Source organism: Podarcis cretensis, assembly GCF_951804945.1.
Source record: "Podarcis cretensis genome assembly, chromosome: 14".
Classification (NCBI taxonomy): domain Eukaryota; kingdom Metazoa; phylum Chordata; class Lepidosauria; order Squamata; family Lacertidae; genus Podarcis; species Podarcis cretensis.
In genome coordinates, this window is record NC_137183.1 from 46,554,076 (window position 1) to 46,569,575 (window position 15,500).

The 15,500-nt window shown below is 48.1% G+C and overlaps 1 protein-coding gene across 1 annotated transcript; it reads right to left on the reverse strand.

The window, feature by feature from the left end:
• Positions 1-314: 314 nt before the first annotated feature.
• On the reverse strand, positions 315-11,573 carry PTX4 (pentraxin 4). The gene is made up of 3 exons (XM_079953850.1): positions 11,190-11,573; positions 3,631-4,444; positions 315-960 (listed from the first exon to the last, which is right to left on the reverse strand). The coding sequence occupies exons 1-3, from the start codon at positions 11,328-11,330 to the stop codon at positions 320-322; spliced, it is 1,596 nt and encodes a 531-aa protein (XP_079809976.1). The 5' UTR covers positions 11,331-11,573; the 3' UTR covers positions 315-319.
• Between the last annotated feature and the right edge of the window lie 3,927 nt (positions 11,574-15,500).

Sequence of the window (15,500 nt, forward strand, 5' to 3'; positions counted from 1 at the left end):
TACCAGAGAGCTAAACAGCAGGGAAGGGAACAATCGCCAACACTTTGTGGTGTAAACTGCGTTCTGAATGGACAGTGCTGAGTTGAGCTCCCATCCATTGTGCTGTTTGCTGAGAGCTCATTTATTTTTTGCTGGCTTGTGAACCTGCTGGTGGTGGAGGCGGGAGCTATCTGCCTCTGAGGTGGCCACAGCGTCCTTCAACAATATCTTTGCCACATTATACTTCAGGAGAAGCGGCACCCCAACCCCACCCTGCTCCCAAGCTTATCCTAGCCGTCTGGGTTGCAGATTGCCCTGTGTGGGTATGAAATGGGGAGAATTACAGGCAGTGTTCGAGGCAAGTGCAGTTCACCTTCTGCAGCGCTCCGTGGAGAGCAGAGACGTTTGCCAGGGTGAAGATTGTGCCACGGGGCAGGCCTCTCCCGATGGCGATGCCCGAGACCTCTCCGGGTGAGAGCGCACGATCCCATATGGCAAGGCCAGCCAGGTAGCCCACAAAGGACTCCGAGGGTTCAAACCCCCCACCCATTGTGTCTTGCTCCTGACCCAATACAAGAGACCCCTTGGGGGGAATCTCGTAGCCCTTCTGGAACTTGGAGCCCATGGAAGCCAACCTCCTGTCCACATAGAACCAGTATCGCCCCTGGATGGAGGACCAGATGACACAGATGTGGTGCCACTTGCCATCCAGGATCCGTCCCACCGGCAGCTCCCGAAAAGCAGGGTCGCCAATGACAAAGTGGATGGAGTTCCGGGGTGCAGCATCGCGGCCGTGGAGTACCAGCTTATTATCATTATCCTCAGTGGCATAGGACAGGATGGTGCCCAGGTAGTTGGCACTGGTGCTCACCCAGCTGCAGAGGCTCAGTTCAAGCAGGCCAGCCTGAAAACCTGGCGTGAACGTGGCAAAGTTCTCTGTGGAAGCGTTAGGGAAAAACAGCATGGAATCCACGTTGCAGACTGTGGGGAAAGAGAGAGAAAGAGGCGATCAAGCCTACAAGTTTAACATGTGTAAAATCTGGGAACTGCCCCTGCCCGAGACCAATAGCACTGCTCATCTGAGATATAAAGTTAAGGACCAACATTTCAATTATTTGTGAAATTTTATCAATATGTTGAAAAATTAGGCTTTGCAAAAGGCAGAAGTATGGCTGAGAGCGTAAGTAAATTCATAAAAGTTATTTAAAGGTAAAGGTAAAGGGACCCCTGACCATTAGGTCCAGTCGTGACCGACTCTGGGGTTGCGGCGCTCATCTCGCTTTATTGGCCGAGGGAGCCAGCGTACAGCTTCCAGGTCATGTGGCCAGCATGACTAAGCCGCTTCTGGCGAACCAGAGTGGCGCACGGAAACGCCGTTTACCTTCCCGCCAGAGTGGTACCTATTTATCTGCTTGCACTTTGACATGCTTTTGGACTGCTAGGTTGGCAGGAGCAGGGACTGAGCAACGGGAGCTCACCCCGTCACGGGGATTCAAACCGCCGACCTTCTGATCAGCAAGTCCTAGGCTCTGTGGTTTAACCCACAGCACCATCCGCATCCCTAAAAGTTATTTACATGGTTTGAAAATCAAAAGAATGGGAGCATTTCTTTTTTCTGGACATTGAAAAAGCATTTGACCACATTAAATAGCCATTTTTAAAGCAATATTGGAACTATGGGGATGTAGTCCAATAGTTATACAAAGGATAAGTATAGATTCTGCATACTCTCTCAGCTAATAACTTGGCCAATAGATGCTCATAAGAAAAATTTACTCTCTAGAGGTACATGTCATGGATGCCCTTTGTTGCCAGTATTATTTAAATTATCTATGGAGCATTGGTCTAAACCACTGAGCTTAGGGCTTGCTGATCAGAAGGTTGGTGGGTTTGAATCCCCGCAACGGGGTGAGCTCCCGTTCCTCAGTCCCTGCTCCTGCCAACCTAGCAGTTTGAAAGCACGTCAAAGTGCAAGTGCCATAGTTTTCGCTCCAAAACACGCACTTTTTTGCTCCTAGAAAGTAAGGGAAAATGCCTGTGCGTGTTACGGAGCGAATGCACGGATTGGAGCCATGGCTGCCGTCAGTCAAGCAAAGCGGGAGCCGCTTACACACTCTACGAGGCTCTCGCTTTGCTTGCTTTAAAGCGACCTGGAGCCACGGAGGAGGGAGGGAAGGAGAGCCATGGCAGCAAAGCGGGCAGCAGCCGCTTACACGGGAGGAGGCACAGACGCTAGCAAAGGTCTGTGCGCTCTCTAAACAGAGCAATGAGGCTGCAGAGGGACGGCAGGAAAGATAGAATTTAAGCAACCGGCAGCAAAATAAAACCAACCTCGAGCTCTGAGCCACGCAGTGAAAACCAGGAAGTAAAAAAAAAGGCTGGGGATGAGTGAGAGGGGAAAACTTGCAAATCCCCGTGTCTCAGCTGATCCGCTGGGAGGGAGCAGCTTGTTTTCAGGCAGGATAGATTCGAGCATTGTCTGGGTCCTAGTGCCCCTACCGCTTTTTTGTGCTCCACTCTATTGCTGCTGGTGGCTGCTTATCACTCAGGCTACAAGGAGGAGCGCTTTTACACAGCTAATGGCGAATCCCCTGCAATCCAAGTCCTCCTCACTTGCTCAAATCTATTCTGCCTCAAAACAAGGAGCGGAAGGAAAAGGCTGCAAACTGTTAAATGGAAAAAAACCCAGGCACAGAGCAAATACCTTAAGTATACCTTTAAAGCAACAGTGCTCTTTCCCTCCCTCCTCCCCGCTCAGCTCTCCGAAAAGCTCCTTCTCCAAGCGTGCTCCTTGTCCCTTGAGTGCTTTTCCTTCCCTCCCCACTTAAAACATGGTTACAAAGCACGGATCCACATGGATCCTCAGGATTTTTGCATTGGGCTACCCCAAACTCACCATCAGATCACACGTCTGTGGCCACAGCATGAACCATAAAAATCATACATCCACTGTTTTGTTTAGAATATTTTTTTCTTGTTTTCCTCCTCTAAAAACTACGTGCGTGTTATGGTCAGATGCGTGTTATAGAGCGAAAAATACGGTAGATAAATAGGTACCACTCCAGTGGGAAGGTAAACAGCGTTTCCGTGCACTGCTCTGGTTTTGCCAGAAGCGGCTTAGTCATGCTGGCCACATGACCTGGAAAAACTGTCTGTGGACAAACATCGGCTCCCTCGGCCAGTAAAGTGAGATGAGTGCCGCAACCCCAGAGTCGTTCACGACTGGACATAACTGTCAGGGGTCCTTTACCTTTTTTAAAAAGCCATTAGCTATAGGATATGTCTGAATGAATGCTTTAAATGTATGATGTGGATGGCACCTGAATTGTTCCCTCTTGGGGAAGATACTCCAGGAGAGAGGTTTCAAAGACCAAAGGTGGTAAGGGAATAATTGAACTGTCGAGTTGGAAGGGACCCTGAGGGTCATCTAATCCAACCCCCTACAATGCAGGAATCTTTCGCCCAACGTGGGGCTCAAACCCACGGCACTGAGGTTAAGAATCTGACGCTCTACTGACTGAGCCATCTCCCAAGTCTCCTTCAAGCTACCAATGGCTATCGACTATACAGCACTGCTGCTATTACCACCTCTGGGTAGCTTAGCCGGGCCATTCCGGCAGGATAAACCTGGTTCAGCTCATCTACACCTACTTGTCCCTGGTTTCCGAGGCGCCTCTGACTGCAACTGCTCTTCAGGGGCCTTGTCTATGACCGCTTGCTGTTGCCTGAGCGCTTGTGGCTCCGCCGGATGAGGCTGTTCTGCTTCTGCCTCCTGCCGCTGGGGAGCTTCCTGAGCTGGAGGGGGTCCGCTCTGCAGCCCTCTGCCCTGAGACTGGGCTGCAAGCCGCGTGCTCTCCTGGAGCAGTTTCTTCCTCTGGCGATGCTTCCCATGGAGCTTTTTCACGGTAGGGTTCTGCCCGCCGGCTGCCTCTGGTTCCTGCTCTTGGGGGACCCGGTTCAGCAGCTGAGCCGCAGTTAGGGGGTTCGGCAGAAGGACCTCATTGTGTGCGGGGTTCTTCAGCTGCTGCTCCAACTCATCTAGCTTGCTCCCCTGGCTTTTGAGGGCATCCTGAAGACTCTCCAGGGCTTTCTGGAGGAGCCTGTGGCCAGCGTGCACGGCCTGGGTGTCCTCTCGATGGCTCTCGACTTCTTGGGTTAAGTTGGCCAGGAGCGCTCTCTCCTGCTGCAGCTCTACCGCCTTCTCGCGCTCCCTCTCGCTCAAGGCTTCTTCCAGGGCCCCCAGCTTTGACTCTTGCTTCTTGCCCTTGTTCTGCAGCTTCTTCACCAGAGCTTTCAAGTGGCTCAGCTCCTCCTGCGTGGCTGCGTGGCTCTCGTTGGCAGCGGACTCCAGGCCCTGGTGCTTGCTCAGCAGCTGCTCAAACTTGGCATCGATGTTGTAGGAGACGTTGTAATTCCCAGCAATCTCCTGAAGGCGTGTCAGGGTGACCTCCTGGAACCGCCGGAACTGGAAAACAGTTAGGGGGGAGGGGGGAATGGAGAAAAATCCAGTGTTATGTACTGAGTTGAATAGGAACCAAAATGCAGCAGTCTGATTGGTCCTAGAACAATAGGATTCAGAATGCAGCAGTCTGATTGGTCCTAGAATAATAGGACCCAGAATGCAGCAGTCTGATTGGTCCTAGAACAATAGGACCCAGAATGCAGCAGTCTGATTGGTCCACAGGAGCCACCCAATCCAGCACCAGGTAGAAGTGAATCCGCAACCTGACTGGCCTACAGGAGAATCCCGGAATTAGCCAATCACGTGGGACCCATTGTGTAAATAATGTATATAAAGCAGACATTATGGGGGAACTTCCATTCCTCCTCACCGCTATGAGCTGAATAAAGAGCATGAGATCCACTCTCGACTCCGAGTATATTTCACCCAGTTAGGTTTCTGGAGGGCTCCTAGAGAGGTTGAGGAATGTGAGGCACACTGCAGATCCAGACTTGCATCAGCAAAGGGTTGAGGGAAGGGGCAGAGAACGAAAGGTGGCCCTTAAGTACTTTCTATCTGGCCCCCACCACTATCTCCAGATAGGAACAGGGGAGAAATTTGATTCAGCTTGCATTGAAAGGCAAGCCGACTTAATTTGCAATTTCGGAAGCAAGCTGCAAGCCAAGATGCAGCCCTCCTTCAACATTCTCCCCATTTTGCAGTGCAGTTGTCCAGCCAAGTACAGTGGTACCTCGGGTTACATCCGCTTCAGGTTACAGACTCCGCTAACCCAGAAAGAGTGCTTCAGATTAAGAACTTTGCTTCAGGATGAGAACAGAAATCATGCTCCAGTGGCGCGGCGGCAGCGGGAGGCCCCATTAGCTAAAGTGGTGCTTCAGGTTAAGAACAGTTTCAGGTTAAGAACGGACCTCCGGAACAAATTAAGTACTTAACCCGAGGTACCACTGTACAGGCCGCTCCCGGTTTAGGCGCGTCCGAATGATGCACAATCGCACACATGTGCATGGCGCCAAACATAGAATGTCATGAAAAGGGATGGAGCCGGGCGGAGCAGACTTACCGAGGTCACTCCCAGGAACATGGCAATCTGATGTGCGCTTGTGAAATGGGTTGAGCGAGATCTTAGGATCTGGAGGCAGGGTAACATTTTTCCACTGGACTCCTTGGAGCCCATGATTTCACTCTACTCTATTTATATCTCTACAGTAAGGGCTGCCGTTATTTATAGTGTTAACTGGAAACCATTCACGAGTGACTTATTAATGGGCTTATTTTGCTATTTCTGATCCACAACGCTTCACGTCATTATTTCCTAGCTGACAAGCTCGCTTGGGGAAGCATCTGTTCCTCAAACGTTGTGAGGCTGCTCATAGCAGTTCCTGATAGGCCAGGGATTGAAATCCTGGTGCCCTGGAGGTGCGGCTGAACTCTGACTCGCTATCAACCTCTGGCCAGCATGACCAATGGTCAGGGACGATTGGAGTTGTAGTCCAGCAACATCGGGAGGGCCAAAGGTCCTCCACCCCTCTGTTTTACAGCTCCAAAAATCAATAGGTAAATGGTTATGGAGACTGTAATTGCCACAAGCTTGTGACACCCTTGGGTTAGGTCAATAACTTGGGCTAATGGTCTCCAGTGAGATGAACTTAAAGTCACAGAATCGGGAGAGACCACGAGAGTCATCTAGTCCAACAACCTTGCAATGCAGGAATATTTTGCCTGACGTGGGGCTCAAATTCAAAACAACACCTCAGAACAGGGCTTTCTGGGGAAAGCAAGATGGTGGCCGCACACTTTCCAAATGTCCTGGATTTTCCAGGGACAGTCCGGGAATTTCGAAAGCCTTCCTGGCTTCTGATTTGATCCCAGAATGTCCCGATATTCCCCACCACTGCTGCCGCCACCAAGCTCAGGAAGAAGGATGAAACGGCATTTGTCCCAGGCGGCAGTAGCGGCTGCAGTGGCAGCAGCTGTGAGGTCTTATCCCGTTGCCTCTCCATGGCCTCTGCTACTGGCCTCCTTCCTTGGGCAGCTCATAATGACAACTTGAGAGCAGGCAAGAAGGAGGAGAGGCTGATGCGCCAGTTCTGGGGGGTAGGCAGAGGGCAGGGCCCTGGGCAGGAGGAAACACGGAGAGGAATGGAGCATAAGGAATCTTGATATATTTTTTTTAAATGCTTTGTGCATCCGTGCAGGGCCAGCTTTAGGTCTGATGAGGCCCTAAGCTACTGAAGGTAATGGGGCCCTTTATATGTCCAGCTGTCCTTTGTCAACAACAAATTGTTGCTCTTTTTTGTGTTGAATATATGCTATATGGTAATTTATCGACCTAACAGGTATCTCAAGCCATTTGCACTTTTTGCCATGCAACCAGTCCATGCAGAATGTAGGCACCCTATATATAGGCATGAGCAAACCAGTGATATTTTAGGGAGCAGGCTAGCAGGCGGGGCCCATTACTTACCGTACGTGATAGGAGCCTACACAACACAAAACACTGTTGCTGTATGTAGGTTTTATTTTATTTGTTTTTTATCTTATGTTTTGGGAATGTACATTCAGTTTTTTCCCCTTTAAATTTTTTGGGGGCCCCCAAGAGAGTGGGGCCCTAAGCTATAGGTTGTTTAGCTTATACGTAAATGATGCACTGCGTCTAATATAGCCCCTTTCTAAAATTCATTTGTCGGCGTGTTTTTTCCTTTCTGTAAATCTACCAAATGATAAAAAGGGGGGGGGGGATTAAGGGGTTTTCTCAGGACAGTGGAGGGAGTTTGTGCCGTGCCCGTTGTGGTGATGGCTCTCGCCCTTCTTCCGACAGAAAATGCTCTGCCAGGGAGCGGAGATAAAAAACAGGGAGTTGAGGTGGGTTGTTGGGGGGGGGAGTGAGAAATGGTCCTATTTTCATCTGAGCATTGTTGGCAGGGATGTGGCCGGCCACTGCAATTCTCCCCTGCCTGCCCCCAAGAATTTCACCTTATCCATGAAATATTGCTGTGGGGAAAACAAAGGGGGTGAAAAGGCGGCTCTTGTTCATTTGCTCCCATTCTAGAAAAACAATAACAATAGAAATATAATTCTATTATTTGTACCCCACCTATCTGACTGGGTTGCCCCAGCCACTCTGGGCAGTTTCCAACATGTATAAAAACATAATAAAACATTGCACATTAAAAGGCTTCCTTTATTATTATGAATAATAATAAAGCACAATCTAACACACGCTTGTGGTTGCTGGCAAGAGGTTATGAGCTAATCCTAGCAGGGCTGCCAAGGGCTGAACAGATATCACAACAGCAGCTACTCCCACCAACTTTTAAAGGGAAACATGACCCCAAGCCTAATGAATCACGGCGACTGGAGCGGCACCCAGACTTCTTTGCCGCCAGCTGCTGATTCCACTATTTTTGGCGGGTGCATTCTCTTGAGCATCACAGAGGATTGCAAACAGATGTCTCCTGCTTCGACCACAGCAGCGAGTTATCGCTATTATCTCAGTAGGGCCAGAGGGCCTGCAAGGATGGGTGTTTGCCCCATCTGAAGATAGAACAGCACCTCCCACCCAACAACCCACAACGCTCCCTTTCATTTCTCTAAATTGGGACTCTTCCTTGAGCTGTCCCTGCTAGTCCTGGAAAGGGTGCCTCTCAAGAATCAATTGCTTTATTTATCAGTGCCTGTTATAGCTGGTTGCTGGGCAGACAACTCACACCATAACATCCACTGCCTCTCCCCATTTGGACTCCTGGCCTTGTCTTTACTGGTACAGTGGACGCTCAGGTTGCGTATGTGATCCATGTGGGATGCACGTTCGCAACCCACAGCATTCACAACCTGTGTCTGCACGCCTGCGATTCGGCGCTTCTGCGCATGCGCAACCGCCGAAACCTGGAAGTAACCCGTTCTGGTACTTCCAGGTTTCGGCGGTCCGCAATCCGAAAAAACGCAGCCTGCAGCGTCTGTAACCCGAGGTATGACTGTACTGGCGCTATTCAGAAAGCTCTTTTCCCCCCATGAACCATAACAGTTTTCATTTCATCTCGGTTCAAATGGATCCATTGGTTTTCTGATACAGTGGTACCTTAGTTCTCAAACTTAATCCATTTGGCTCCCGAAACCGTTTGAAAGCCAAGGCACGGCTTCCGATTGGCTGCAGGAGCTTCCTGCACTCAATTGGAAGCCACGTTGGATGTTCAGCTTCCGAAAAACGTTCGCAAACCAAAACACTTCTGCGTTTGCAGCGTTCGGGAGCCAATTTGTTTGACAATTAAGTTGTTCGGAAACCAAGGTATCACTGTACACTCATACCTCGGGTTACAGACACTTCAGGTTGTGTTTTTTCGGGTTATGGATGCGCCGAAACCTGGAAATACCGGGACGGGTTAACTTCTGGGTTTCGGCGGTTGCGCATGTGCAGAAGCACTAAATCGCGCTTTGCGCATGCACAGAAGCGCTGAATCGCAACCCGCGCTGCTGCGGGTTGCAAATGCTGCAGGTTGCGCACGTGCCTCCTGCTTGGATCACGTTCGCAACCCGAGCGTCCACTGTATTTAGGACCCTGGCCCCATGTGGGAGAAGACTCCCAAGGGGGTTCTCCCAGTCTTCATCCTAGAATCATAGAGTTGTAGAGTTGGGAGGGACCCCGAGGGTCATCTAGTCCAACTCCCTGAAAGGCAGGAATCTCAACTAAAGCATCCCTGACAGATGGCCACCCAACCTCTGCTTAGAAACCTGCAAGGAAGGCGAGTCCACCACTTCTTGAGGGAGTTCATTCCTGATATTGAGTCAGAATCTCTTTTCTTATAACTTGAAGCCACTGGTTCACTGGTGCAAGGGCAGGAGAAAACAAGCTTGCTCCATCTCCCACGTGACGGCCCCTGAGATATTTGAAGATGGCTGTCATATCTCCTCTCAGTCTCCTCTTTTCCAGGCTAAACATATCCTTTTCTCATTTGAGGCAGATCCACACCATGCTTTTAAAACATATCCAACACACTTTTAAAGCACATAGCTCCTCACCCCCCAGGATCCTGGGAACTGTAGTTTGTTAATAGTGCTGGAGATTATAGCTCTGTGAGAGGGATACTATAGCTCCAGGGATTGTTGAAAGGGAGGTCATGTGCATTAAATGTATTTGGTATGGTTCTTTAGTAGCTTGCAAGGAGCATTCTGAGCAGGGATGATTGAATCTGCCAGTTCTGGTTTCTCATCTTCCCAGTTTTAAGTAAAGCTCTTCACATATAACAAAGATTGCAAGTCCTAATGAAAATTCATCCAGATTTTATTCTTAATAGACACATTTTTGCCTACAGCTTTGTCCAATATGCACATCTTTGCAAAGCAATAATGTATTGTTAATGCATTTAATTTTCACTAACACATGTCTTTATTAGACATTATACAGTAGCATATGCATTTTTGGACACATTAATTGGCTGGAGAAGAGCAATGCAAAATTTGAAGAATTTCAAAGTATGGCTGTGTGATTTCAGTGAATTAGGTAAGGTCACATTTTATTAATGCAAGCTGAATTGAATTCTGCCTTAAGGACTACTACTTTTTTTATCAGCACGGGCAGCTGCATAATAGTGCAGTTGTTCTGTTAACTCCAGTAGGTCAGTTGAACATAACAGGTTTTGTCGTACATCATTTTGCAAATGCAACACAATGGAAGCTGGACAAAGTTGGGTGTCAATGGCAGAGTTCATATAATAAGCTGATATAGTGCACACGTATCTCAGAAGCGACGCCTTGTGCCACTATGCTTTGCGTAAATCCTGCACTGTTATTTTCTTAGGTGGTTATTGTTTTAGATCTTCTTTTAAATACAAACTGCCTGGTGTTGCCTGCTGAAGGGCACTGGAGAAACCCAAACAAACCCAAACAAATATTAGCTAGAAATCTATCTACAAAGTCTTGTGTACGGTCGGCTCTCTTGAGAAATTAACAGGTAAAAAGGCTGAGTCCAACAAGAAGACATGCTGGGAATATCAAGGCAGAACAAAAGAGCACCTCAAAGATAACCTGGATATTTTATTAGAGCAATATCTACTAGTGCCAGGAAAAATGCTAAGTTCAAATCAAAGGTATAAAATGGGGAAAAAATTAATTTCCAGCCTTTGATGAAGAACAAAGACTTGTTTTTATTCTGTGCAACCCACAAAGAACTTACTGTTCTGGTTGAAATGATTTCACTACAGTTTGTTGTTGTTTTTTTAAATTGTAATTGTTTTATTATTTTCGTAACTGTATATTATATTGTTGTCTCCTGCCCTGGGAACTTACTGTGAAGGGCTGGTAATAAATCTAGCATCTTAATTTTGAAAAGCAAACAAACTTTGTATGGAAAAATACCTGATACACAATCTACATGTCCAAAAGGCATGAATACCAATAATTAAGAAGCTGGTTTTTCAAAACGTTGTGCAATTCACAACGTTTTACTGAGCTAGAATAAATGTTATGACGAGATGGGAACATGGGTAACAAAACCTTGTACATAAATAAGGGACAAACTCTCGCGGTTTAATTTGAAGTCTGGAACAAATTAAATATTTGTGGAATTTGAATGATCAGATTTGGATTTTAGTTTGCGAATGAGTTTAACAAGTTGCTTCTAACCCAGGTTAGACTGCCAGCAAATTGCAGTCCACAATAATAGATACAGATCTACATTGGTCAGATGGCAGGCCCCACTATCAAGAACATTATTTGGTGAATTTAGGTTAATGATAATCCATGCCAGGCTCACCTGTTCTTCCAATCGTCTAAACCTTTCGAAGAATAGCTTCCTTCGCTCCGCTGTCCCAGGCTGCTGGACCAAGGTGCCCTGAAGACAGACAGCAGCAAGGGTCATGAAGACGGACAACATTTTCCATGTTCCCAGCATCATCTTTGGGGTGATGCTCTAGGTGCGAACACAGAAGACAGGGTTCAGCGTCTGTAGAAGAGCCTCTCTCTTCACACTACACTATTCAGAAAACGGCTGCTGCGATCCCTTCCTTTGCTTCTAGAAGCCCAAGATCCTCCCACCAAGCTAAAAAGAGACCCTAGTTTGTTCTCAGAATAGATGAGTTCCACAGACTTCTCTGGCATTCCCAAGAAGCCAAGTTTAGTTTCAGAGCTTGGCAGCCACGTGGAGACATTGCCTGGGGGAGGGAGAACCTGGCTTGGTTTTTGGAGTTCCTTCCAGGACCTGGAAATCAGGAGAAGCCTGGTTACTAAGTTGGCTGCTTATTTCATTCATGTGTTGTTTAGTTGTGTCCGACTCTTCATGACCCCATGGACCAGAGTACGCCAGGCACTCCTGTCTTCCACTGCCTCCCGCAGTTTGGTCAAACTCATGTTAGTAGCTTCGAGAACATTGTCCAACCATCTCGTCCTTTGTCACCCCCTTCTCCTTGTGCCCTCAGTCTTTATATTCTCTCTCTCTCTTTCACACACTCACACACTCTCTCACACACACACACATATTACCAACTTTTTCTGAAGTAAAACAAGGACATGTATCTTCCAGGATGGGCTCCTGGGTGAGTCATGTGACCTGCACCTTGCTCTCCCCTTTTCTCAGGGAAAGATCTTACACAGCACCCAGAAACATACGCCTTGGGGGGGGGCTGTGTGATATCGCAACCCCCCCCCCGGGAGTTTTTTTCAGGGCGATTGCACCATGTGAGAGCACAGCGCCCAAAATGGCCACCGAGATCTTGTGCAGGGGGAAATGGGATGTCCTGTTTGTTCCTGGGCACTTGGGAGGTATGCATTTACAGTGGTACGTTAGTTCCCGAAAGGCTTGGCTCCTGAACAAATCGGCTCCCGAACGCTGCAAACCCGGAAGTAAGTGTTCGGTTTGAGAACTTTTTTGGAAGCTGAACATCCGACATGGCTTCCGCTTGAGTGCAGGAAGCTCTTGCAGCCAATCGGAAGCCGCATCTTGGTTTTCAAACGGTTCCGGGAGTCGTACGTTTGACAACCAAGGTACCACTGTATTCAGTAAATTTAGAGTGTGCCAATAAGGCTGATTCGGAGCTCTTGCAAAACTAACTCCTCTCACCCCCCCCAAAGTGGATTTTCCCCACTCAGGAAAGTTGACAGGACAATTCGCCGGAAAGTGTGGGATAACAGCTGCTTGATGCAGCATCATCTAATCTCCCAACAAAGAAATCAGGCTGAATACTCATTAAACAGGTCATCTGGAAGAGACGCTTGCCTTTCCAAAGAGGCAAATGCCACCGTCTAATCCAGGGGAGAGGGACCTCAGGTCTGGGGGCTAAATGTGGCTCATTAAGCCTCCCCATACAGCTTTGGGGACTCTCCACAGGCCCCGCTCCACAGCTTCCTCCAGTTTGCCTTTTTTGGCCTTGCTGGAACGTGTCCTTGAACTGGATGGAAAAGTGGAGGTGAAGAAGCTTCCGATTTTTGTGTGTTTGGACCCTACGGCTGAAGGGTGGTATACAAATTTAATAAGTGCTGATGGTGTAGCCTCCTGTACAAAGATAAGATTCACCTCTGTTGCCTCCCCACACCAGTGGAATGTGGCCCCCAGAAGTCTGCCTACTGAGGAACATGGGCCTTGGATGGAAAATGAGAATGCATGGCTCTGAGCACAAGGAATGAGGGCCATCTTTCAGCAACCTGCTCACCTGGTCCACAGGTAGCAAAATTGGGCAGAGCTGGAATTTTGGCACTGTTCAGAATGTTGCAATCCTTGGCTGTCTGTAACTTGGTTCAATACCTTGTGTTTATCCAGGGGCTACAAAGAGAACAAAATGTGCTCTGAGGCCATAGACATGTCAACTTGCCTGGACCTCTTCGCTTCACGACTGCTGGTGCTGCAGAAATATATACCCAATAATACCCTGTGGGTTAAGCCGGGATGGCCAATAGAATCCACACAGCAATGGTCTGTGAAACAGGATATTTATTTAGGCACTGCAAGTTCACTGTGACACAACCTCAACCAGCAAATAATGAGCAGTGGCAACCCAAATTTGAAAAAAGACACAAGCATTCATTCACTTTCTGTAGCTTCAGGCACCAGGCCTGTTGGCAAACCAACTCTGCATTACAAAGATGTCTGCAAACATTACCTGAAAGCTGGCAACATCAAACCCCGCCAGTTGGGAATCCCTTGTTTTTTTACTGCGTCGTATTTGTTTTCATAGAATTGTAGAGTTGGAAGGGACCACGAGGGTCATCTAGTCCAACCCCCTGCAAGGCAGGAAACTTTGTTTTGGTGTGTTTTTCCTGTGCTTGCACATCACCGGTTTTTCTTCTGTAAAATGGGCATTTTGTGGTACCTGCAGCAGATTTTTAGATTTCCAAATGTGCCACCAGGTCTGAAAAGGTTAGGGATTCCAGGAATAAAACAATGCCTCCTAGTTTCCTCTTGTGTTTAATTTACACTGTCCTCTTCACACTGCTATAGAGGTAAAAGCACAAGGTGTCTGCATGAAAAAAGGGGACAGCAAAAGCATTCAGCTGCATCAACTTCAGTGTAGAGTTTCAGGAGACGACCATTTAATTGGCTTTATTTTTGCTGGAGCCAGAGGCAAGACACTGGTTTGTGAGCCTCAGCCCATGTGCAATGCCTATGTATCACTGGGGTTGTTCTAACCCCTGTCCCAATTGGTGACCTGGAGATCAGTAAGACTGCACTGCAGGGCTGTCATAATCCCCCCCTCACCCTCTGCTCACCACCTGCATACCAGGGATGATAATGTGGGTAATAGTGGGTTGCACTGCAGGGTTATTGTAGTCCACAGTCTTAGCCTCATCCCTTCATTTCCTTGCAACGTGAGGAAAGCAACACTGGACTACACTGCAAGGTTGTCAGAAGCTGCTCTGAGCTTGAGGCCCCATCAATATAGTGGTAATATGCCTTGCCAGTATGGTGGTAGTAGTTGAAGCACCAAACTAGGACCAGGGAGACCTGGGTTCGAATCTCCCCTCAGCCTCAATGTCCCCTGCAGGGCCAATCTTTCAACCTAAACCACCTCAAAGGGTTGTTGTGGGGATGAGACGGAAAGGTAAGAGGTAACTTCCCCTGGGTTTCTTGTGTTGTAAACAAAATCTGTCCTTTTTCCCTTATGGGGTATCCAAGAGCCCGTATAGAGTCTTATTGGTAGGAAAAAATAACAGAAGCCAATCGGAGAATATTGAGAAGCAAAGCAGCTTGATCTTTATTGATCTGTTGCAACAGGGTGCTCCCCTCACACGCAGGAAAGGAGGAGGACCCCGAACAAAGGTCCTGTCCTTATACAGTATAGACATTTTAAATTCCCTGCCCTGGAGCTCAAGACCACCCCTCCATACATCATACATACATCACAGAAGGGGTGTAACCCAAGACCACCCCCATCATACCTACATCACAGAAAATGTGGTCTACAACAGAAATTTGAATGTTGTTTTTCCTGTCTGCCAGGTTATCTCATAATGCCTTATCTGATTGCCTTTCCTGGTAGTCTGGCCATTCCTTTGAAATGGTGATTACCCAATTCCTGCCTCCCTCCTTGCAGAGAAAACATTTGGTCAGCTTGGGAGTCAAAATGGTTTCAGGTCGGTCTTCCTGTGCTGATCTATGTACGTGCTTGGTTGGTACATTTATGAACATTTATATATATATATAAGACCTTAAATTTTATTGTTACACTTGAAAGAAGCAGAAGATACAAATGGGATAAATAAGTAATACCAGACTACACTGCAGGGCTGTCGTAACCCATTATGCTCCCCCGCCCCCCCCCCCGAGAAAATGAGCAACAGCGGATGCCTATGGCGTAAGAGACACGTCCACCCAGCTGCTGTCCAATCGCAAGCTACGCGGAAGTTAGGGCGCCCTCCCTTTGGGGAGCATTCGCCCACTTCAAACATGGCGCGGGGGCAAACCGGAAATCTGATTTCCCGGACAAAGGAACGTGCCGCTCTAGGACTTCCTCCTATCTATGCTCAAGACGCAGGTGAGGACTTTTAGTAAGCCGCGTCGGTCAAAGATGGCCGCCGAGGTGAACAGGAAGTGCCCCCCGTTGGTTCCGGGATTTCGACCACGCCCCTCCAGTTT